General features: G+C 34.7%; 3 protein-coding genes across 3 annotated transcripts; 1 reads left to right on the top strand and 2 right to left on the bottom strand.

The window, feature by feature from the left end:
• Window positions 1-1,088: 1,088 nt before the first annotated feature.
• On the bottom strand, window positions 1,089-19,014 carry LOC139842943 (ubiquitin-ribosomal protein eL40 fusion protein-like). Its single transcript, XM_071833040.1, has 7 exons — window positions 18,840-19,014; window positions 18,515-18,747; window positions 9,576-9,683; window positions 9,357-9,443; window positions 8,671-8,782; window positions 1,264-1,321; window positions 1,089-1,127 (listed from the first exon to the last, which is right to left on the bottom strand). The coding sequence occupies exons 2-7, from the start codon at window positions 18,573-18,575 to the stop codon at window positions 1,089-1,091; spliced, it is 465 nt and encodes a 154-aa protein (XP_071689141.1). The 5' UTR covers window positions 18,576-18,747; window positions 18,840-19,014.
• On the top strand, window positions 14,790-17,221 carry LOC139904665 (uncharacterized). Its single transcript, XM_071886597.1, has 3 exons — window positions 14,790-15,773; window positions 15,846-16,004; window positions 17,204-17,221. Exons 1-3 carry the CDS (start codon window positions 14,790-14,792, stop codon window positions 17,219-17,221), a joined length of 1,161 nt encoding a protein of 386 aa, XP_071742698.1.
• A 143-nt stretch (window positions 19,015-19,157) lies between the features above and the next one.
• Window positions 19,158-22,464, bottom strand: LOC139842942 (uncharacterized). Its single transcript, XM_071833039.1, has 5 exons — window positions 22,181-22,464; window positions 20,791-21,675; window positions 20,090-20,461; window positions 19,699-19,854; window positions 19,158-19,553 (listed from the first exon to the last, which is right to left on the bottom strand). The coding sequence occupies exons 1-5, from the start codon at window positions 22,193-22,195 to the stop codon at window positions 19,314-19,316; spliced, it is 1,668 nt and encodes a 555-aa protein (XP_071689140.1). The 5' UTR covers window positions 22,196-22,464; the 3' UTR covers window positions 19,158-19,313.
• Between the last annotated feature and the right edge of the window lie 1,969 nt (window positions 22,465-24,433).

Here is a 24,433-nt window from a genome sequence, read left to right as displayed (position 1 = left end):
AATATCAGTTTAATAGATCGAATAAAGCAGAATTCGAAATAAGATGAACAAATTACCTGAGTAAATAGACGTGAGGTCAAAGATTAAAACGGAAATCTTCAAGTAATAGTCGAATATGGCTGATTGATTTGAGAAGTTTAACCGATCGAAATTACCTACTACACCTGGAATTAGAAACTGAAATTATAACAACAAACTAAATTAAACTGGCGATTTGTGTGAACCCTAAATTAAACTGACGATTTGAAAATGAATAGATGGTTATGATGATGAAGATGAAGAAGCACGATGATGATGGTTTAATTGAGAGAATGGAAAATGATTTTTGAATCGAAACCCTAATTGAATGCAGGAGTGTAGCGTAAGAAGGAAGAATGATGAAGAATGGAGCGTGTAAATGCAAATCAGGTTTCTTTGCTTGAACCCTAAAACCGATGCCCAACCTCGCTTGTTTAATTTTGATAAGGGCATTTTAGTCTGATTAGATGCTAAAGAAGGTCTAATCACGTGATTAAGTGTATTATCCTTATTGTATGGTTAAGATGGATGGAGATTAATAAATTGGATGGCTAGGATTTATTTTTAAAGGGATTTGTCACTCAATTGTGTATTTACTTTAATATATAGAGAGAAGAGAAGAGATGTATGTAGTTCACAAAAAAATGTAAGGAATACTGACGAGCTCACTACAATTCATCTCTTTGTTAAGATCACTCTAATGTTACTGATATATATTTCCTTGAGATTACTTTTTATTCTTTAGAAGAATTGCAAGAGGTAAGTTGAATTGGTATGCAAATGATATGGTCAAAAAGAAATATGCTCAGAAAAAATACGAGTTTATAACCGTGTATGGGTCAATGCAAATGTTGTATAGCTTTTGGCCTTCCTTTTAATCCATTCATGTTGAGTCAAAATCAAGTTCTTGGCATCTTAACAAGATAAGGGAGCTTTGAGGTTATGTTTTAAGTTTTAGAATTGAAAAAGTCTATAAAAATACTCAAAAGCAATATAGTGATACTAGATGCATACAACAAGATGCATACGTAACAAAATAACCAGATAGTTCCTCTTCCAACTAACAACACTCATGGCTCGTGCCACCGGAGCTTCTTCTTTGGCCTTAGCTGCAAACACATTAAAGCCAAAAAAAAAAAAAAAAAAAAAAAATCAACAGATAAAACAACCGGATAAAGCACATACTACAATGTTAAAAGCGTGTACAAAAAAGAAAATTAGAATTGATGTGGATAGAAAGATTACTTGGGTGCTGTGACACTTCCTGCAGTTTACAGCCCTTGGGTGTAGGCGCGCATAACACCTAACAAAATAGATTTCATACATAAAATGACATAAAATAAGTCAATTCACCAGGTAGCGTGTCTGGCGCTCAGCAGGCTCGTTCTCCCAGATTTACCCTCTGCGGGAGAGTCCAAAGGATTCGTTCGTAGGGGGTTCCTGAGTCACCAAAAAAAAAAAAAAAAAAAAAAAAAAAAAGTCAAATAATTCACATATATTTAGGAATGCGCACAAAAGAAATAGTAAAAGGCTAATGATGAAATTTCTATATCTATCTATTACCCTTATATATTAAAGGCTAAATCTGACGTTCCCTTTATTAAAACAATCAAAACGACATCCCACCTCCCTTGAAACCATCCATCCCTTTCAAAACCACCTTCATTCATTGATTGATAATAATAGCACAAGGTCCCTTTGTAGTTTAGTTTTCAAAATTGGTATTCATTTGTCGTTTTATTACAAAGGTAGGCCATTGAATGTAAAATTGGGCCTTGGCCCATTGACCAAATTACTACGAAAAGTTTAAAAGAAACCCTCCCACATATATAATTCAACAAAATAAAAAATCACTAACATCTAACAATATTCATTTAACATGTCATTAAGCTTAACCAATTAATAAAAAATTGGACAAACGGAAAAACATGCGAGTAAAATAAGCTCCTTCCAAAATCAATAAAGTTTATAAGATCAATACAAGAGGGCACAAAATATAGATATTTGTTATTATTATCATTATCAATATCAATTATACTATTTCTCATGAAAAATTACTATTCACGATGACGCTAACGTAAATACCCCCAACTTTGAGGGTATTTTGGTAATCCCAATTACTTTTTTTTTAACATATCTTTACTTCATTTTTTACTCTCCCTTTATCATTCTTTAATTTTTTTAACGCTTAGTTAACTGACCGTTAATCGTTGTTTTTTAATGTTCAATTAACCGATCGTTAATCCGCAACAAAGTTATTGTTGTTATAATAATAATAATAATATAGATATGGATAGTCAATTTTGGTGTATACATATAGTCAATTTTGGTACACAAAGTATGTATTTTTATATTGAGATTTTAGGCTATAAATACTCATGAATGCAAGCATTAAACTTGCACCATTTTCTCACACTTACAAAGTGTTTCTTTCTTTCTCTCCATTATCATCTTTGTTCTTACACTTCATTATTAGTATTCTAAATCAAGAATCAAATCACTAAAGGTAGTTATAAGCCTACTGAATTATAACATCAAGAATCAAACCACTAAAGGTAGTTATAAGCCTACTGAATTATAACATCAAGAATCAAACCACTAAAGGTAGTTATAAGCCTACTGAATTATAACATCAAGAATCAAACCACTAAAGGTAGTTATAAGCCTACTGAATTATAACACGTTATCAGCACGATAATCTTAATACTAAATATGGTTGGCTCTGCCACCAAAATGATATATGGTCGGTTATACCACCAAAATGATATATGGTCGGTTATACCACCAAAATGATATATGGTCGGTTATACCACCAGAATGATATAGGTCGGTTATACCACCTGAAAAAATATATGGTCGACACTGTCGCCAAATTTTCATTTATGTTTACTAATATTTATATTTTTGTTATATAACATTTATTTATGATTGCTTACACATGGTCGACACTGTCACCTACTTATCATTTATGTTATATTAAATTTATGTTTAATGTTTATATACTTATGAATATAAATTGACTCTAATTTATCATGATGTTTGTTTTAATTTTTGATAATAGAAAATGTCAAATCTGGAAAAGCTTAAATTTACTCCTTTAGAATCAACTGGAAACAACTACATGCCATGGGTTATAAAAGTAAAAATGCATCTTAAATCAATGGGCATTCTTGAAACCATAAATGAAAACAACACTTGTTCTGAAAAAGAACAAGCTACGGCATGTTGCTTTATTCATCAACATATTGATGAATGCTTACAAAATAATTATGTGACTGTAGAAGATCCCCATGTTTTATGGGAAGGTCTCAAAAGCAGATTCAATAATCAAAGAGAAATTTTACTTCCAGCTGCAATGGAACAATGGAGAACATTAAGGTTTCAAGACTTTAAGAAAGTAAATGAATACAGCTCAGCTCTGTATAATACATGTTCACAACTTAAATTCTGTGGACATGAAATTAGTGATGCAGACATGATGGAGAAAACTTTCTCCACAATGAATGCTGCAAACATCACAGTGCAAAGAAATTTGAGAATGCTAAAGTTCAAAACATATCCTGAACTTAATTCATATCTCTTAGTTGCAGAGCAAAATGATGAGCTATTAATGAAAAATCAGCAATCCCGTCCTACTGGTACACTTGCAATCCCTGAAGCAAATACTGCAAATAATTATAAACAGGGACAAGGACGCGGGCAAGGTCGTGGTTATAATAACCATCACCATCATCATGCCAAAAGCCATAACTATGGTAGAAACCATCCTTATGGTAATGGTAATGGGCGTGGACGTGGTCGTGGTCGTGGCCGTGGTGGTCAAAGAAATAGTAATCCACGAAAATATAAATATCAACCACAAAACAAGCCCATTAAACAAGATGTTGAAGAAAATTCTTCTAAAAATTCTGAAGAATCTTGCTACAGATGTGGTAGAATGGGCCACTGGGCTAATACTTGCCGAACATCTAAACATCTTGTTAAGATGTATCAGGATTCGCTGAAAGGTAAAGAAAAGGAAGTAAATTTTGTGGATAATATTGATCCAACAGTCACTGAGAAACCATCTGATTTATATGAAGATTTCTTGAATGTTTAAGTTGTGTGTCTTTTGAAAAATAAACGATTTAATATCGTCTGTCTTTGTCATTATGTTTGCTAAATGTTTCAGTACTATCTATTTGCGTTTAAAATATTGTGTAATATTAATGTACTCACTATTTATTTCTTATATATGAAGTTCAATATGAATTTTGCTGGAATACAACATCAATCAAGTGGTGGAGATCTCTGTATAGCAGACAGTGGAACTACACACACTATACTTAAATCCGAGAAATATTTTATTGATCTAAAACCAACGGAAGGAACTATACATACAATATCAGGACCTGCTAACTTGATAAAAGGGATAGGAAAGGCAAATTTCATACTACCAAATGGTACAAAATTTTTAATAAATGATGCCTTATTTTCTCCCAAGTCAAGCAGAAATTTATTGAGTTTCTCCGACATATACCTTAACGGGTATGATTATCAGTCAGTGACAACAGAAAATGAGAAATATTTAAGTATCACTGACAAGAGTCATGTGGTTGAAAAACTGCCAAGACTTAGTTCTGGATTACATTATACACATATAAATGTACCAGAAATACATATGGTAGTTAACGAAAAATATATTGATCCTGGTGTATTCAGTTTATGGCATAACAGATTAGGCCATCCAGGATCAACAATGATGAAAAGGATTATTGAATGTACTCATGGACATCCACTAAAGGATAGAAAAATCCATCATGATACAATGGTTCCATGTACATCTTGCTCTCTTGGAAAATTGATAACTAGACCCTCACCACTTAAGGTTGAGAAAGAATCACCAATGTTTCTTGAAAGAATTCAAGGTGATATATGTGGACCAATTCATCCACCATGTGGACCATTTAGATATTTCATGGTTCTAATAGACGCATCTAGCAGATGGTCTCATGTTTGTCTGTTATCAAGCCGTAATGTGGCATTTGCAAAATTTCTTGCCCAAATTATTAAATTGAGAGCTCATTTTCCTGATTACACCATTAAAAGGGTGAGACTTGATAATGCTGGTGAATTTACATCTCAAGCATTTAATGACTATTGCATGTCTATAGGAATTATTGTTGAACATTCTGTTGCTCATGTGCATACACAAAATGGTTTAGCCGAGTCATTGATTAAACGTTTACAGTTAATCGCTAGACCATTGATAATGAGAACAAAACTCCCTGTATCTATATGGGGTCATGCAATTTTACATGCTGCTGCATTGATTCGCATCAGACCAAGTGCAAGTCATAAATATTCCCCCCTACAACTTGCTTTTGGTCAAGAGCCAAATATTTCCCATCTTAGAACATTTGGTTGTGCAGTGTATGTTCCAATTGCGACACCACAACGTACAAAAATGGGTCCTCAAAGGAGGTTGGGAATATATGTTGGATATGAAACATCTTCAATATTAAGGTATATTGAACCTATGACAGGTGACGTTTTTACAGCACGTTTTGCTGATTGTCATTTTAATGAAACATTGTTCCCTAGATTAGGGGGAGAAATGAAAAATAAAGAAAATGATGTTTCATGGTGTGAACCTCAATTAAAGTATCTTGATCCTCGCACAAAAGAATGCGAGACAGAAGTTCAAAAGATAATGCATATACAAGAACTTGCAAATCAATTGCCTGATGCATTTACAGATACAAAAACGGTGACAAAATCATATATACCAGCAGTAAATACTCCAGCTCGAATTGAAATTCCAAAAGCTGGCAATAACGTCACTCATGAATCTTTGCCACGTCAGAAACGTGGAAGACCAATTGGTTCAAAGGATAAAAATCCTCGAAAAAGAAAATCAGCTGATAATGAAGTAAAAGAAAGTGTTCAAGAAGAACCACAAATCAGTACTCCTACTGCAGAGGAGATTGATGATGTCAATACAGAAATTGCAATCAATTATGCATATTCAAAAATATTATGGAACCGAAATGAAATGAAAAATCTTGATGAGAAATTTTCATTTAATGTTGCATATGACATCATGAATAATGATGATGATCCAGAACCAACATCTATGGTTGAATGTCAAAATAGACATGATTGGGCTCAATGGAAAGAAGCAATACGAGCTGAATTAGAATCACTCAATAAAAGAAAAGTTTTCGGATCCATCATTCTCACTCCTAAAGATGTGAAACCTGTAGGATACAGATGGATTTTTGTCCGAAAAAGAAATGAGAAAAATGAAGTTACAAGGTATAAAGCTAGACTTGTAGCTCAAGGTTTTTCTCAAAGACCAGGAATTGATTATGAAGAAACTTATTCCCCTGTTATGGATGCAATTACTTTTAGATACTTAATCAGCCTGGCAGTTTCTAAAAATTTAGAAATGCATCTCATGGATGTTGTGACTGCTTATCTATATGGATCACTTGATAGTGATATATATATGAAGATACCTGAAGGATTTAAGGTACCAGAAGCATCAAATGCAAAACCCAAAGAAATGTATTCGATTAAATTACAAAGATCTTTATATGGGTTAAAACAATCGGGACGTATGTGGTATAACCGATTAAGTGATTACTTGATAAGCAAAGGGTATACAAATAATCTTACTTGCCCTTGTGTTTTCATTAAGAAAACAACATCCGGATATGTGATCATAGCTGTTTATGTTGATGATCTTAACATCATAGGTACAAATAAAGAGATCCATGAAGCCATTCAACTTCTAAAGAAAGAATTTGAAATGAAAGATCTCGGAAAAACCAAGTATTGCCTTGGTTTACAAATTGAGCATATGCCTAATGGTTTACTTGTACATCAAACAACATATACTGAAAAGATTTTGAAACGTTTCAATATGGACAAGGCAAAACCATTAAGTACTCCTATGGTTGTTAGATCACTCAATGTTGAAGCTGATCCATTTCGTCCATGTGAAGATCAAGAAGACATTCTTGGACCAGAAGTACCATATCTTAGTGCAATTGGAGCTCTTATGTATCTTACAAATTGTACAAGACCTGACATTTCTTTTGCAGTTAATTTGTTGGCAAGGTTCAGCTCTGCTCCTACCAAAAGACACTGGAATGGGATCAAACACATATTTCGATACCTTCGAGGAACTACTGATTTAGGATTATTTTATTCTAACGAATCAAAACAAGATTTGGTTGGTTATGCAGATGCAGGTTATTTATCTGATCCACATAAAGCTAAATCTCAAACTGGATATGTATTCCTAAATGGAGGTACTGCAATATCATGGCGTTCTCAAAAACAAACACTTGTTGCTACATCGTCAAATCATGCCGAAGTGATTGCATTACATGAAGCTACTCGAGAATGTTTTTGGTTGAGATCAATGACACAACTCATTACTGATTCTTGTGGACTAGAACGCGATAAAAGTCCAACAACTATCTATGAAGATAATGCAGCTTGCATAGCACAGATGAAAGAAGGGTATATCAAAAGTGACCGAACAAAACACATACCACCTAGATTCTTCTCATACACTCAAAATCTCATTAAGGACAACCAGATTGAAATGAGATATGTGCAATCTAGCAAAAACTCTGCTGATCTTTTCACGAAAGCACTTCCAACTGCTATTTTCAGAACACACGTTCATAACATTGGCATGAGACATATTCAAAAGATGTAACAGCTGAAGCGATGTCTACTTGAGGGGGAGTCAACTCCATGCTGCACTCTTTTTCCCTTAGCTAAAGTTTTTTCCCACTGGGTTTTCTTTAGCAAGGTTTTTAACGAGGCAGTAATTTATAGTTGATCTTCAACAAAATAAAATTGCTATCCAAGGGGGAGTGTTATAATAATAATAATAATATAGATATGGATAGTCAATTTTGGTGTATACATATAGTCAATTTTGGTACACAAAGTATGTATTTTTATATTGAGATTTTAGGCTATAAATACTCATGAATGCAAGCATTAAACTTGCACCATTTTCTCACACTTACAAAGTGTTTCTTTCTTTCTCTCCATTATCATCTTTGTTCTTACACTTCATTATTAGTATTCTAAATCAAGAATCAAATCACTAAAGGTAGTTATAAGCCTACTGAATTATAACATCAAGAATCAAACCACTAAAGGTAGTTATAAGCCTACTGAATTATAACATCAAGAATCAAACCACTAAAGGTAGTTATAAGCCTACTGAATTATAACATCAAGAATCAAACCACTAAAGGTAGTTATAAGCCTACTGAATTATAACAATTGTTTTATTATTTTCTTTTTACTTCCTTTTTTCCTTCCCTTTAATTCCTTTATACTTTATCGTTTAATTGTTCGACCGTTAACCCTTCTCTAAACGTTGAATTAACGGCCCGTTAAACGACGAAAACAATCCCGCAGCGAAACGCGGGATATTATCCTCGTTAAAACTTAAAATCCAATGGTAAAAAGATGCAAATAATAATTTTATAGACAATTCCCTCATCTTTTCAATGATTCTGCATCTAGAGCTCACATTTATTTTAAGCACCTCAAATACCCCAAAATAACACAAATATGATATATACGCAACAATGGATCATCATGAAAATATATTGTATGAAGATTTAGAGAACCTACTTGCGGCAAATTAACTTGTCCTGTACGTACTTTCTGGCCAAATTCCCCAAATAAGGTGTAACAGTATTACAATGTCCTCCCCTCAGCCTCAAAACCAAATGAAGAGTTGATTCTGAACAAAAAGCTGTATAATTAAAATCGGGGGCGGACTTATGAAGGGGCAGGGTAGGGCGCCCGCATCAAGTGGATTTGCAATTGTTAGTGCAAATGTTTTGGGTTTTTCGATTTTGTCCCCGTGGAATTTTTCTTTACCCCAAAACCCTTCATATTTTGCGCCAAAACCTCCATATTTTGCCCCAAAACCTTCGTATTTTTTTTTCAAAAACCTCCAAATTTTGCTAAAAAAACTCTATATTTTGCCCCAAAACATCCATATTTTGCCCAAAAAAATCCATACGTTTAAAAAAAGAAAAATTTTCCCTCGGTGAAAAAATTTTCTAGCTCCGCCACTGATTAAAACTCTATTTACACTCAAACAATATTAACATTAAGATATATATCATCATGCATTCTTTTAACTAAAACAAAAGTTAATGAAGGTAGGGTGTATATAATAACTGCTATTAATAAAGATATTCTAGATGATACAAACTCTCTTTAATCAACGAATTTACATGTATTTAAAAATACTATTTGTGTTAATTTCAACAGAAATCAAGATTTATGTAAATTGTAAATAAAAGAACCTTTCTGGATGTTGTAATCAGCAAGAGTTCGGCCATCTTCAAGCTGCTTTCCGGCAAAGATCAAACGCTGCTGGTCCGGAGGAATACCTATTATAGGTATAGAGATCATGATGATACAAACTCTTTAATCAACGAATTCAACTGTATTTATATGCATAATTAAAATGAAATTATTGTTATTACTCCGTATTATGTTTTAATGTAAGAGTTTATTTATACCTTCCTTGTCCTGAATTTTGGACTTGACATTATCAATAGTGTCGCTGCTTTCAACCTCTAGGGTTATGGTTTTACCTGTTAAAGTTTTCACGAATATCTGCATGTTTCAATCTTACAGCGTCGGGTGAGAGTAAATTAAGATATTTATAGTTTTATGAGTGTGGGTTATGAGGAGAGATTTTTGGGCCCTTGATAGAAAACTTGTTAATCAAGTTCTGTCCAAAAAAACGTGTTGATAAGCTCTTTTCCAATAAAAACTTGTTGATCAAGTTACATTTTGTGCATTAATTAAGAAATATATGATGATTATAATATTTTATAAGAAAAAGGTACATGTGGTATGTTCATTTTATCATAAAAAAACCTAAACTTTAAATTTTGCGTGGTTGGTACCTGTGGTTTGAATTTGTTACTTGGTTAGTATGCTTGTTAACATTTGTTTAATAATCAAACGGCAGCCCTCACATGTGCCACAAATGTGAGGGTATTTTCGTCCCTTCAATCAATTACTTACATACAAATAAATTGTGCACGTTCATAATCTCGCATGTTAAATGACAACGTATGTTTTCTTCATCAAAAAGCCACAAACCCCAAAGAACCCTAGAGTTATTGTGAACAATGTATACAAGATTATACAAGATGAGAAACGAGTTAAACTCATTTGATGTCAACTTAATATATGGTACGATTTCTAGTTCAGTTTTTTTCCCCATGTTACTACTGTTGCATTCATATACTGTTAATTTTTTTTGTTCATCGAAATTTTGATCAGGTTTTGGTTTAGTTTTTCCCTGTTACTGTTACTGTTACATTGGCTAAACCTTAAATTTCATTTTTTTTAATGTTTATGATGTATTGTATGCACTTATGGTTTCGAACCTTTTATTTTCTAGTTCTTGAATGATTTTGACTTAAGTTGACTTCTTTGGTTTTGAAATCTTTTATATTGTATGCACATTTGGGATTTTATTATTAATTTTTATGTTTTTATAATGTTGATTGATGTTGACTTCATTGGTTACAAACAGTTATAAGCAGTTAGGATTTTTGGGTTTAACATGTTGTAGGGTTTGGGGTCAAGTTCAAAACAATCTGTTGTTTACACAGTTTAAATACCATTTTTAATAGCACTATTGTTATTGGTAAATCTGTTGTTAAATCTGTTGTTAAAAGCATTTGGTTAGGGAAAAAAAAAAAGAAACACTTGGGTCAACTAGTTTTGAAAATTTGGGTCTAAGTGACCACCTTGAATGGTAAAAAGCATTTGGTTAAAAAGGAAAAAAAAAAAAAAAAAAAAAAAAAAAAAAAAAAAAAAAAAAAAAAAAAACATTTGGGTCAACTAGTTTTGACAATTGGGTTTAAGTGACCACCTTGAATGGTAAAAAGCATTTGGTTAAAAAGAGAGAGAAAAAAAGATTTGGATATAAACATTTGGGTCAACTAGTTTATGGTGCTGATATTAGTGTTTATCTTGGTAGTGCCTTTACATGATACTATGGTAAAAACAGTCGGAAAAAAAACATCTAATGTTGACTGATTTGGGTCTTAATTACCCTTCATGTTAATTCATTTGGTTAAAACGGTTAAAAAAATGAAGATGACTTATATGGGTCATAAATACCACTCATGGGTGGTCGTGTAAAAAACAGTTAAAAAAAGAAAGAAAAAAAAAGAGGTTAAATGATCTTGACTACTTTGGTTATCACTAAAGAAGTTTAACTGTTGACTTTGTGACTAAAGAGTTTGGCACTAAAAACTTGAAACCAAAAGCAATTTAACTGTTTTGGGTCTAAATGTCCACCATGAATGACACAACAGTTAAAATCATTTGGTAAAAAAAAAAAAAAAAAAAAAACTGATACAAAGCTCCTTAATTGTTGACTGATACAATTGTAAACAAATGAATGACTGATGTTGTTAAAACAGTTGAAAAAAAACATTTGGGTCAAGTGGTTTATACATTTTGGGTCTAAATGTCCACCATGAATGACACAACAGTTAAAGCATTTGGTGGAAAAAAAAAAATTTGGGTCAAAACAGTTACAATTATTTGAGTATGGTAAAACAGTTACCATTTGTATTATGTATTGCATTTGGGTTTAGATTACCATTAATGTGTTGCATTTCGTTAAAACAGTTACAATTTTGACTGAATCTGACTATTCGGGTCTTACTTACCACTTTTAATGGATGTTTTTTTGAATGTTTTGAGTACAACACTTACATGAATGACACAATAATTAGAAGCATTTGGTTAAAACAGTGAAAAGTGCACACCATGTTTTTAAATAATTAGGTTGACCAAATGCTTCTAAATACCAAGTGCACAACTGTTTGACAGAGCTATTGCAGACCAAGTGCACACCATGTTCTTGACACAGCTATTGCATACCAAGTGCACAAATGTTTTTTTTAAAGGCATGAATATATTTTATTAATAAACTAGAAATCAAGGATACAAGATGGCATATGAGAGCATGCCATGACCACTATAAAACACATTACAAAGAAGCTGTATAATGTACATCTAACCGAGAACATTTTTTGTACAACAACTATGACCTGAACAACCTGAACATTTCAGAGGCAATGACGAAATTAACCATGATAAGTGCATTAGTGATTAGCAGCTTGTATTTCAACTACAAGTTGATTAAGTGCATAAGTGATTACCAACAAAACTAGAAACTGTAATTCAAGTGTACAATATGAACACAATAGATAAAACCAATACTTAGATTCATATATTCGAACTAAAAGACAATTCATTAAAACCATTGGTTCTTGCATTACACAAAAGACAATCATAACAATTACACCAAAAAATTACAAATTCAACATTACTAATCAACTATCTACCCAACTAAAAGAACATACATAATAAAACAAGCAACAAGAACATAATTATCAGCTTCATCTTCTTATCTCGACTCTTTAGCATTTTCACCTCGGCTTCAAGATTATTTTTGGCCCTCAAAAGCCCTGGTATACAGCTGCTCTTACACAAAACCAATCGACCATTGTAATCTTGGAATTTGGAAATAGGAGGAAACTCGACGATTAGGGTTTATGCTTTTTCAATTTGGGGAATTTTCTTAACTGAATGTGTCGACCTATTTGTATGTAAGTAATTGATTGAAGGGACAAAAGTAGCCTCACATGTGTGAGTTTGATTATGAAACAAAAGTTAACAAGCATACTAACCAGGTAACAGATTGAAAATACAGGTACCAACTACGCAAAATTTAAAGTTTAGGTGTTGTGATAAAAAAGTGAACAAACCACATGTAACAAGGGTATAATTTTTTCATTTTATAATCTATACATAGATAGTATAAAAGGTTTGAGTCATCCAATTTAATAATTGACGCTCAATTGACCAATCACAAATAAGATTAAATATATATATTTTATTATGATTTAAAAAAGTTAAATCTATTCATTATACATAGGTAGATGAAGATATCAAAATTTAATTTTTTTTTCTTAAAAAAATGTAAATTTTCAAAATTAAACACAAAAATATTTCAATTTATTACTCTACACACACACACAGATATATATATATATATATATATATATATATATATATATATATATATATATATATATATATATATATATATATATATATATATATATATATATATATATATATATGATAGTTTACATTGAGAGCTGATATTATCGTACGTAATACTGGAATATATTTTAACAAAACTTGTCAATATATTTAATACTTTTTTTTCCGCGTGTATACGCGAGTTTAGTGATTTATGAAGTGATTTTATAACATTCAATTTCAAATATAAAGTGATAGTATAAGATTAGTTTTATTTATACTTATTTATTGTTATTAGTGATTTGTTATAATAATTAATAGTAATAAATAAATAACATACTAATACTAATACTAATACTAATACTAATTATAATAAATATTAAATTAATATTTATCGGTGGCCCGTGTTAATACACGGGCATGAATGCTAGTTTATTATATACGGGAGGAAGCGAGTTTTGAAGCTCTAATATCAAAATGGAAGTTCAATTGATCAGGATTTAAAATTATTACTAGGTTTTGAGCCCGTGCGTTGCACGACTGCTCAAAAATCATTTTAAATGAGTCACTTATTTTATGACGTTTGATGTTATATTCTCATTCTGATCAACACATGAATGTACCAATAAGCAACATATAAGATTTTTTCCCCCCTCAATGCATCAAATTAACAGTTGGAGTGATTATTTCTATAGGCTTAGAAAAGTAAAGTGATAAACACGAGAATTTGAGATTCAAATAAGACTCGACGGGTAAATGATTTAGTAGAGTGCTTAATGCACCATACTGCCCACTGAACCCATTAGATCAGAACCATAATACATTAAACAATGAGTTAATAAAGAAAACAATGTTAATTGATGGCTCATGGAGTACATATAATGAGATTAAATTTGGGATTATCACCAAAATACCCTTTTTTTTAAGCTTGTTGACTGACAGCTCTAAAAGAAAAAAGTTTGACAATTTGCCCTCGCAAGGCGCAAGACACCTTGCGTCTTTGCGACCTTGCGTCTTTGCGATCTTGCGACCATGCGACCTTGCGTTACTGACAAACGCAACAAAGAGACTTGCGTCCTTGCGTATTGCGTCTTGCGTCTTGCGACTTGCACCTTTGCGCCTTGCGTCTTGCGTCTTATCCAGATAAGATTTTCATGATTTCGCGGATAAGATTTTGTACGATTTTTGTACTATTACGGATAACTTTTTCAATTCATATAAGGTATTACCAGCTCTATTTTCACTTCATTTCCACCATTTCAACATAAATCATATAATTTCAAGCGTCATTAAGGTAACTTTCTTTATTTTAAATAATGAGTTTTAGTGATAATGAAACCTTTGTTATTCATATATGTTGTGGTGGTTCTTTTCAATTTATTAATAACTTACCTATGTATTTGCCTCTAGATTGTTTTAGAACACGATTAAAACTCCCAGTTGCTCCCCAAAAACTAATTACTCGAAGAATATTGTTAAAAAATGTTCTTAGAAAAATTAATTTGCCACCTAATGCTCCTGTTTCAATGAGATATGTTGTCGATAATCTTGTTTTTGATATTACTGATGATTATGAAGACTTTCGTGATTTTCTACAACATGCAATATCAAATGCTCCTATTAATATTTACATTGTCGACAAAGTTACAATGCATCAACTCCCAGAAAACTTACAGTCAGTGCAAATCCTACCAATACACAATGTCCATCAAAACCTACCAACACACGATGTCCAACAAAACCTACCAACAAACGAGGAGAGCACAAACCTTCAGACACCCAATTTGGAAGAAGCACGACCTGAAGTACCACCTCCAAACACAGAAGAGTTTGATTTCTTCAACTATGGAGTTGAGAACGTATGTAAAATTAAAAAAACAGATCACCCTTTTGAATCAGTTGTCGCGTCTAGTGCTTCGGAGGAAGAAAATGACAGAGAAGATCAAGATGAAGATGAAAATGAAGAAGAGGAAGAAAAAAAGGATGTATTCTGGAATATGCCACTTTTATTGAGTGAGCATGACCAAGAGACTGAATCTACGAGCCAAATAACAACCAGTTATAGAGTATCCGATTTGATTAAAGTTCGACAAACTTTTTTAAACAAGGATGATTTTGTAAACCATCTATACACAAAATGTCTTGAAGAAAACTTCCAAATTAAGCCTGTAAAGTCTGACAAATCTCGATTCACTGCTAAATGCATGTTGCCAAATTGTGAGTGGAAATGTAGTGCATACAAAATACGCCACACTGACAACTTCATCGTAAAGAAATTGCATGACGTACACACATGCTCACGTACCCAAATTATGGGAAATAATAAACATGCTTCCAAAAAGGTGTTAGGAAGTATTCTGATGGAATCGTTCAAAGCTGCAAATCGAGACTATAATCCAAAAGATATACGTGATGATGTTGGCAACCGTTTTCGGGTGAGCATTTCTTACAATCAAGCATGGAGAGCCAAGTGTCATGCAATAGAGATGCTTCGTGGCAGTATGGATGACTCGTTCCGAATGCTTCCCATTTATCTTCATAACATTAAGATTCATAACCCAGGAAGCATGACAAATGTGGTGACTGACAATGAAAATAGATTCGTGATGTGTTACATGTCCTTTGGCGCAGTTGTAAGTATCACTCATCCTACAATTGTTTTATCTTAAACTAATAGCAATCTCATTTGATTTGTTTGCGTGCAGATTCGATCATTTGTCCAAAATGTTCGCCCTATTATCATCGTTGATGGTGCACATTTGAAAGCTGGATACTTGGGTACAAATTTAGTCGCTGTTGCAATGGATGCCAATAACGGAATTTTGCCATTGGCTTATGGAATTGGTGAAGGCGAGACAAACGAGGTTTGGTCATGGTTTTTTGGCAATCTAAGAGATCATTTAGAAAGTTGTGGTATGAGTAATCGTATGTCAGAGATTACCTTTATTTCTGATCGTGCTCCTTCAATAGCACATGGTATTTCAAATGTGTTTCCTGAAGCCTTTCACCCTTTTTGCGCACGTCATCTATTCATGAACATAAAAACGATGTCCAACAAATTCAAATATTTTGAATGGCACTATTGGAAAATGGTTAAGGCTTATCGTTTATCAGATTTTCAAGATCATGTTAGTGTATTTCAACGAAGATTAAAAGCGTCTCACAAGTATCTAAATGACGTTGGTTTCAACAAATGGTCCAGAAGTCATGCTGGTCATGTTAGGTATGCATACCTTACTAGCAACAGTGTAGAGTCTATTAACGCTCTATCCAAACATGCTCGCAAACTACCAGTTTGCATGTTATTGGAATTTTTTCGCGCTTCTATACAGGATTGGTTTTTCAAACATCACAACAAAGCAGTTAGTCTCACTTCAACGGTTACTCCATATGTTGAACGTAAATTAGGTAAGAGGACGAACAAATCAAGAAGATGGCAAGCATTTCCATCGACAAACAATCTAATAGAGGTGCGTGATGGAAGGAAAAACGGCCTCGTTAATCTAGAAGATAGAACATGTACATGTGGGCAATGGCAATTATCAGGCATACCTTGCGGACATGTATTGGCAGCAGCACGACTCTTCGGAGTGGAAGATGTTACATGTTATGTATCACATTGGTTCTTGTCTCAAACTTATATAAATACATATTCCGAACACATCCTTCCTTTGCCCCATCGATCCGAATGGTCCGATCCAGGGCCCAAGATCTTGAAAATCGTAAAGCCCCCAATTCAAAAGAAAAGAGCACCTGGACGCCCAAAAAGTACCGATCGGATTCCATCTCAAGGTGAAGAAACTGAAAAGAAAGTAAGAACATGTACTCGTTGCAAGCAAGCAGGTCATAACCGAACAACATGTAGCGCTTCTTATGACCTAACCGGTGAATCTACTTCTCAGAGGGTTAAAAAAACAGCCTCAAAATCAAAGTCAAAGTCGAAAGAGAAAGTCGAACCTTCGCAAGCTTATCAGTCTCAATTTTATCAAACGTACGATTTAGACCAGAATTAGGGGACCAGAATTAGTTGCTTGTTTATCAGTCTCAGTTTGTTGTTTATCAGTCTCAGTTAGTTGTTTAAATATGTGTCATAAATTGACCTACATAGAGACGCAAGAACGCAAGAAAAATCTTGCGTATGTCATCAAACACACGCAAATACGCAAACAATAACTTGCGTCTGTCTTTAAAAAAGACGCAACTTTTCAAACAATACCTTGCGTATGTCATGAAACATACGCAAGCACGCAAACATCAACTTGCGTATATCTTTTAAATACGCAAGAACGCAAACAAAACCTTGCGTTCCTTCAAACATACGCAAGAACGCAAACAAAACCTTGCGTAAGCCATTTAAAGAGACGCAAGGACGCAAACAACACCTTGCTTCTGTCAAAAAACCAGAAGCAAGGACGCAAAAAAGTCCTTGCGTCTGTCCCAGATTATTTACATACAAAAATTACATGTTTTACCTAAAAACTGTATAATAATTACATCTACAAGTTAACTAATTAACAACCTTTGGGTCCTCTGGTGGTGGTGGTTCCTGTGTATCAAAGCGTGCACAGAAGAATGTTCTTGCCATTCGAATTCTATAGTCCTTAGCAGCCTTTTTAGGGTCTCCAATGTTGTCAATCTGATCCCAACCAAAAACTATCCTCTCCATATGAAGGCAGACCCAAACACCACAATCACCATGGCCACCACTCTGCATTGGCACATACGGTGCATCCTCGATCATCAACTCTACATCTTCTCTGTTCTCATAATAGTCAACAATTTGTGAGTCCTGCTTCTTGTTAAAGTAATCAATAGCCTTCAAATATAACGGCAAGTTGTCTGATAAGTTTTTGAAGACAGCCTCGAGTTGACCTTTTTTCAAACAACCCTTTAAACTATCATAGACTAATACTCTCTGTTCATCTAAGTTCAAAGTGAGTAGTATAAAATGTTCAGGATCTGAAAAATGTACTGGAATCAAAATCTGCAACAAAAGAAACATAAAAAGTCAAGAAGGCAGGACGCAAGGTTGACCTTGCGAGACACGCAAGGACGCAAGGTAGACCTTGCGTCAGGAGCAAGGACGCAAGGTCTACCTTGCGGGTGGACGCATGGACGCAAATTTTACTTTGCGTCCATAATGAAGACGCAAGGTTAATCTTGCGAGGGTCGCAAGGACGCAAGAGAGTGTTTGCGAACGGACGCAAGGGCGCAAGATTTGTCTTGCGCCTATTACAGTTTACTCAAAATGTATAGTTTATATAAAAAAAAAGGACTAACCTTATCACATTCAGCCCAGGATGGATAAAGGTCATCACTACCATCCCCAAGACCAATCAAATACATATAATCTGGGGGATTGAATTTAATGATCCCCTCTGCTTCAGGATTAGATGTATCCCCCTTCTCCTCCTCATTTTGAGTGTCATCATCATAAAAGGACTTGAATTTCTCCAGTTGATTGAGGAAACCCAATGGCATAATCGTCCATCGAGAACTACATGTATAATCTGCAATCGGAAACTGAGGACTCGAGGACATCTGGCTAGCTCGGGGCAGAAACCTCTGCCGAAATCTCAACAGGAAGGTAGCCCATCCATCAATATGCTATAATCAGATCAAGTTGATTATGAATGTTATAAAGCTAAAAACAAAACAAAACAAAACATGCATAAGTTTATAATTATTAACAAACTTACTATGTTTTCCAAATAACCAGAAAATGCAATTCCCAATAAACGTTTCCAAAACTCAGTATCAAGGAAGAGGAAGGTTTCATTTTGGAAAATGAACATGCAACGCGTATCTTGCTTATTGAGGATTAGTGATTTCAAATCTTTTGCTGGCCCCACATGCTTCCTTTGATCTCTCCATGCACTTGGTGGTGGTGGTTACAAAGTTCCTTGATCGTTTATAAATTTATCAACCATTGACCAAATTTCCTCCTCACCAACCCAATCCTTTTCCTTCCTTTTTCTCTTCCTTTCCTTTTTCTGAAAAAAAACAATTAGTAATAAAGACGCAAAGACGCAAGAATTGTCTTGCGTCGGTGTAATGCAAACGCAAATACGCAATACAGTTCTTGCGTCCATCAGTGAAGTATACGCAAAGACGCAAGGTAATCCTTGCGTCCAACAATGAAGAAGACGCAAAGACGCAAGGTGATCCTTGCGTCATTCACTAACATCATGCTGGTCTGCTTGTTTTTCTGCTTCATTAACCAATGGCAAATCAACTCCTTGCTCAATCTCCTCAGACACCAGAGCCACGTTCTCATCTTGTTTATCAACAGCTTTTTCAGCCCCTTTTTCAGTAGGCTTTTCAGTTTCCATTGGCAACACATTCTCAGCTTCTTTAGTCCCTTGATGAGAAACTTTCAGCCTTTTTACTCTAGAAGCTACTTCGTCAGACAACTGTATATAATATATGAGTCAGCAAACATACGCAAGGACGCAAGATATATCTTGCGTATACCAAGACGCAAAACGCAAGGTCTTATAAACATCAGGCGCAAGGACGCAAGGAAAACTTTGCGCCTGGTGAATGTTATAGATATACCTTCTCCAATGGTTTTCTGTAGCCCGGTGTTGTGAAAGGGGAATTTAAAAAATGAGTGGGCCTTCTTTCTCTTTTCCCACGTCTAACAACCCTCGGAGATGTATCATTGTCAGAGAAAGATCGAGGATCCACATATGCATCCTCGTTATCAGCATACTATAATGAACAAAACGCAAAAAATAAGAAAAGTAGCCATACGCAAGGTCGCAAGTAAGTCCTTGCGTCTGAGTTAGGGACGCAAGTACAACCTGCGCCTAAATTACAAAAAGACGCAAGGACGCAAGATGGTACTTGCGTCTGATATAACATCAGGCGCAAGGACGCAAGTAAAACCTTGCGCCATCATAACAGGCAAGACGCAAGGTCGCAAAAAAAACTTGCGCCAATTTACCTGATGTTCCTGGTGTTCCTGTTCTTTCAAACGTTTTTCATGATCATCAAGCTTCTTTTTACAATCAGCCAACTCCTTTTCTTGATCATCCACCCTGTTAGTCAACATATTAACCATACGCAACAATTCCTGCAATTTGTTGCCTTTTTGTGTTGGATGAGGGTCCGAGGTCTGCTCTGACTCCTCCTGCAATAATTCCTTCAAACTACCACCCAAATCCTCTTCAACTTGATTATCATCTTGTGTATTTTTCTCGTCTTCAACAACATCTCCTTGAAAGTAAGAGGAACTCTGGATCCACCATTGACAACCTCTCTCTGTCTCAGATGGGTGCAGGGAACGAAAAGGTCTTTTTCTCTTCGGACAATCATCCTGAAATGAAGTTATATTAGTAAAAACAAAAGGACGCAAGGACGCAAAAGTAATTTTGCGTCTAGACGCAAGAACGCAAAGATCATCTTGCGAATAGACGCAAGGACGCAAGAGTAAACTTGCGATACATGCAAGGAGGCAAGCATGATTCTTGCGCCTGTAACAAGTATAACCCACGGTTCACACGCAAGGACCCAAGGATATCCTTGCGACACACGCAAGGACGCAAGGTGTATCTTGCGTCCTCATGCGACACATAAAACTGCTCTGTTAAAACAGAAACTGCTGTATATACACTATATAAAAAGCTCTTGGAGATATTAACTAACCATTATATGTAGAAGTTTTAGGTAGTCAGACACTGTAAAGGTTTCAGCAGATGAACGCTTCCAAAATAATGCTCTTGGTACTCCATCCTTATCAGTTTTGGTTGCAAAACTCTTAATGGTACGACGGTATGCCTCGAGGATCCAAATCTTAAATGCCCACATAAAACCAGCCAATGTGTAAGCCTTTCCACCCCCACTCTCTAATTGGCTTTCTCGAACCTCAAAACCTTCGCTCACCGCTGAGTAAGTAGCATCCCAAATACGAGACCCCCATGGGTACACGTTCACCTTATTGAAATCTTCAACCAACCATAGAAACTGTTTACTAACCACATGTTGCCCCTGCTTCCCCATAAACGCTCTCTCTACGATCAAAATTATAGCTAGTCGAACAATATCATCGTCACTAACCTTGGGAACCTTTACATCACCTTGTTTTTTGATAAGGATGTTTTGTATATCACTAACCAAAATGTTGCTGGCATCGGGACGTTCTGGAAAACAACGTCGTCTAATGGGTGCGGTCTTAGATTCATAATTTCGAGGGATGTAATGTGCCATGTCCGTCTGGCTACCAAACATAAAGCCGGTGACTAAACAAAATTCACGCCGACCAAATCTAATCATAAAATTAGGAGAAAAATGAAACCATATATCTTGTTGCTCTTCAGGGTACTTACTAGCATCTAATTTTTCTGAACGCTCACATTTCCGTTGGAGCATGGCATGTACTAGGCCAGGATCATTACCCGTGTATGAAAGATCTAACCAGGGACCAAAGCATGTACTTCTAAATAATTTTTCTTGTCTCTCAGTCAACATTTTCTTGACCTGAGGAATCACGGTCAACATATTCTTCATGGTCAATTTACCTTCCACATAGCCCTGTAAAAGTCAGAAGAACAACAGAAGAAAATCACATAGACGCAAGCAAGCAAGACAGAGATTGCGTACAAGGCCGCAAGGACGCAAGGTTAACCTTGCGTAACAGATGTGCAAGACGCAAGGATGCAAGGTTAACCTTGCGTAACTAATGATCAAGACGCAAGGACGCAAGGGTTACCTTGCGTGCACATGCAAAGGTAAAATTATAGCAAACGTAAGGTCGCAAATATCACCTTGCGTACATTGTGAGGCATACGCAAGGACGCAAGGATTGTCTTGCGTCTACATAGCAACAGAGTTACACAACTTGAATCTAGCAAAAATTCCTGGGTATCGTACGCAATCTCAATAATATACAATCAAAAACACAAAATACAAACAAATTTCGTTGACACATTTTTTCGAACAGTTGGCGTGCAAAGAGTGCAAAAACTTTGTTTTAGCACATAAATCTAAGCACTATGAAGTAGATCGAATAATATAACATAGATCTAAGAAATCTAACCTGTTCTTGAGACATAGTGAACGATGATGGTGATTCGATGATGTTGGTGGCGTAGAAGCTCGCTTGTACTCGGGAAGATCGAAGATGGAAGGATGAAGAAGATCTAGTAACGATGAAGATGTGAGGAGGATGACGTGAGGATGATGATGAAGATTTTGCGAGTGATTTGCGAGTGTTTGGATCTTGCGAATGACGAGCGAAAGGGCACCAGAGAGGAGTTTGCGTATGTGTGTGGGAACAGTGAACGCAAACTGATCATTTAACTAGTTCTTTTACAGCTACACGCAAGGTCGCAACGTCGCAAAGACGCAAAGACGCAAGGTCGCAAGGTCGCAAGGACGCAAGCTGTCTTGCGCCTTGCGAGGGCAAATTGTCAAACTTTTTTTTTTAGGGCTGTCAGTCAACAAGCTTAAAAAAAAAGGGCATTTTGGTGATAATCCCATTAAATTTTAGTAGCTTTCGAAGATGCCTTAAATAACTGTTAGTACATAATTCAGTGTTGGTTTATCTCGGGTTCATGGAGCATAAGAGTAAAAGATACATAACATTTGGTTATGGAAAAAGATTTGAATTTGTGATATTTAGTCAACCAATTTGATTTATGACCCGTTCTAAAGTGGGAAGGTGTTAGATTAAAGGATTTTAAAATCTTCAAAGTTTAGTAAACAGTTGTATGTTAACAATTGAAGAGCAATGAGAATTTAAAATTTTGAGAACATGGTAGCCTATTCAATGAATTTAAAAGTGATTGTTGATTTCTATTATTTGAAAGAACATCCCTCCATGCCCAAACCAATAAAAATGCAAATGAAACATGGTTGTTAATGCTTATACAATTCAAATGGAAACTACAAATTAAAAGGATGATCCATTAAGCAACGTGCATCAAGTATGCACATTAGTAGTTTTGTAATCGTGAATAACATTAGTAGTTTTGTAATCGTTATTAATACTTTTTTTAAATGGTTTACCTTTTCCTTTTCTTTTAAATATATTTAACATTCTGTTTGTTTATAAACTTTTAAGCCAAAAAGCGTTCCAAGTCCTAAAGGACCTTGTCTATTTGCAACTCATAGGAAAAAATGTCCTGCTTTGACTCATTACTCAACTAGTCCAATTGTTAATTGATGTAGGTATGCTAAATGTTACCATTATATACACCTATCATTTCAGGCTGAAGAACTCAGAATCAAATGGAGCAAGACTATGACATTGGGTGAGTGATACAACACCTGAACACCATTTATATTCTTTTTACTATGATAACATGAAATCCAGAAATTGGATCTGTGGCACCATGCATCCGCATCGGAATCCTCACAACTGATATGATTATATTACTTGCTATGCAGTTCAACCATACGAGACAAAATTATCCCTCAGAGTTTCGTGGTTCACGGGCGAGACTGTCGAAGGGGATGGGTTTGATGGTATTGAAGAAGACGATGAAGATGATGATGGTGAAGATGATGACGAGCTTGATGATGAAGATGACGAGGATGAAGAAGATGATGAAGAAAGCAAGAGTAAGAGGAAACCCAAGGTAAAATTTTGTTCGATTTTCTTTTTGTGCCAACACATAACTTTACATCATATGTCATATATAACAGTAGTACCAATACATAATACATTGGTATTTATATCTTATGATGTAATATCGCAGTATTCTGCAGGCAAGGTATGTCGTATATAATATTAATACAAATACATAATACATTGTTATTTATATCTTAATGCATGTAATATTGAATTATTCTGCAGGTAAGGTATGGGTATGAATATGAATATATTGAAATGACCCGTTCATATACATTATAAACGATTCACAATAGTTGATTACATCGCGAGGTATCTGACATCTAAATGATACATTTTACAAACATTGTATTCGTTTTTAAAAGACAACCTTCATTATATCCAAAGGTAAACAGGCATGCATACCATTTCCTAATATATCAATCTATCAATGACTTCTTATCAATCTTGATGAACTTAATGACTCGAATGCAACATCTTTTGAAATATGCCATGAATGACTCCAAGTAATATCTTTAAAATGAGCAAATGCACAGCGGAAGATTTCCTTAATACCTGAGAATAAACATGCTTTAAAGTGTCAACCAAAAGGTTGGCGAGTTCATTAGTTTATCATAAATAATCATTTCCAATAGTATAATAGACCACAAGATTTTATTTTTCATAAATAACATTACACTCGCAAGTGTATAAAAATTCATTCATATGGATTGAACA

Source organism: Rutidosis leptorrhynchoides, chromosome 4, assembly GCF_046630445.1.
Source record: "Rutidosis leptorrhynchoides isolate AG116_Rl617_1_P2 chromosome 4, CSIRO_AGI_Rlap_v1, whole genome shotgun sequence".
Taxonomy (NCBI): Eukaryota; Viridiplantae; Streptophyta; class Magnoliopsida; order Asterales; family Asteraceae; genus Rutidosis; species Rutidosis leptorrhynchoides.
Note: the sequence above shows the minus strand (reverse complement) of the source record. Positions and strands in the feature narration are given on the sequence as shown.

Bases quoted from the DNA above. Each gene is read 5' to 3' on its own strand.
- LOC139904665 (XM_071886597.1), top strand. From the start codon at position 14,790: ATGCATCAACTCCCAGAAAACTTACAGTCAGTGCAAATCCTACCAATA. The intron at 15,774-15,845 runs GTAAGTATCACT...GTTTGCGTGCAG, and splicing joins ACATGTCCTTTGGCGCAGTT to ATTCGATCATTTGTCCAAAA.
- LOC139842943 (XM_071833040.1), bottom strand. From the start codon at position 18,575: ATGATGATGACACTCAAAATGAGGAGGAGAAGGGGGATACATCTAATC. The intron at 8,783-9,356 runs GTTCTTTTATTT...CTTTTTGTTCAG, and splicing joins TGATTACAACATCCAGAAAG to AATCAACTCTTCATTTGGTT. The intron at 1,322-8,670 runs GTAGGTTCTCTA...CTATTTTGTTAG, and splicing joins GACAAGTTAATTTGCCGCAA to GTGTTATGCGCGCCTACACC.
- LOC139842942 (XM_071833039.1), bottom strand. The intron at 20,462-20,790 runs GTTAGTTAATAT...ACTTCATTTCAG, and splicing joins TAAAACTTCTACATATAATG to GATGATTGTCCGAAGAGAAA. The intron at 19,855-20,089 runs GTAAATTGGCGC...TGTTCATTATAG, and splicing joins AGGAACACCAGGAACATCAG to TATGCTGATAACGAGGATGC.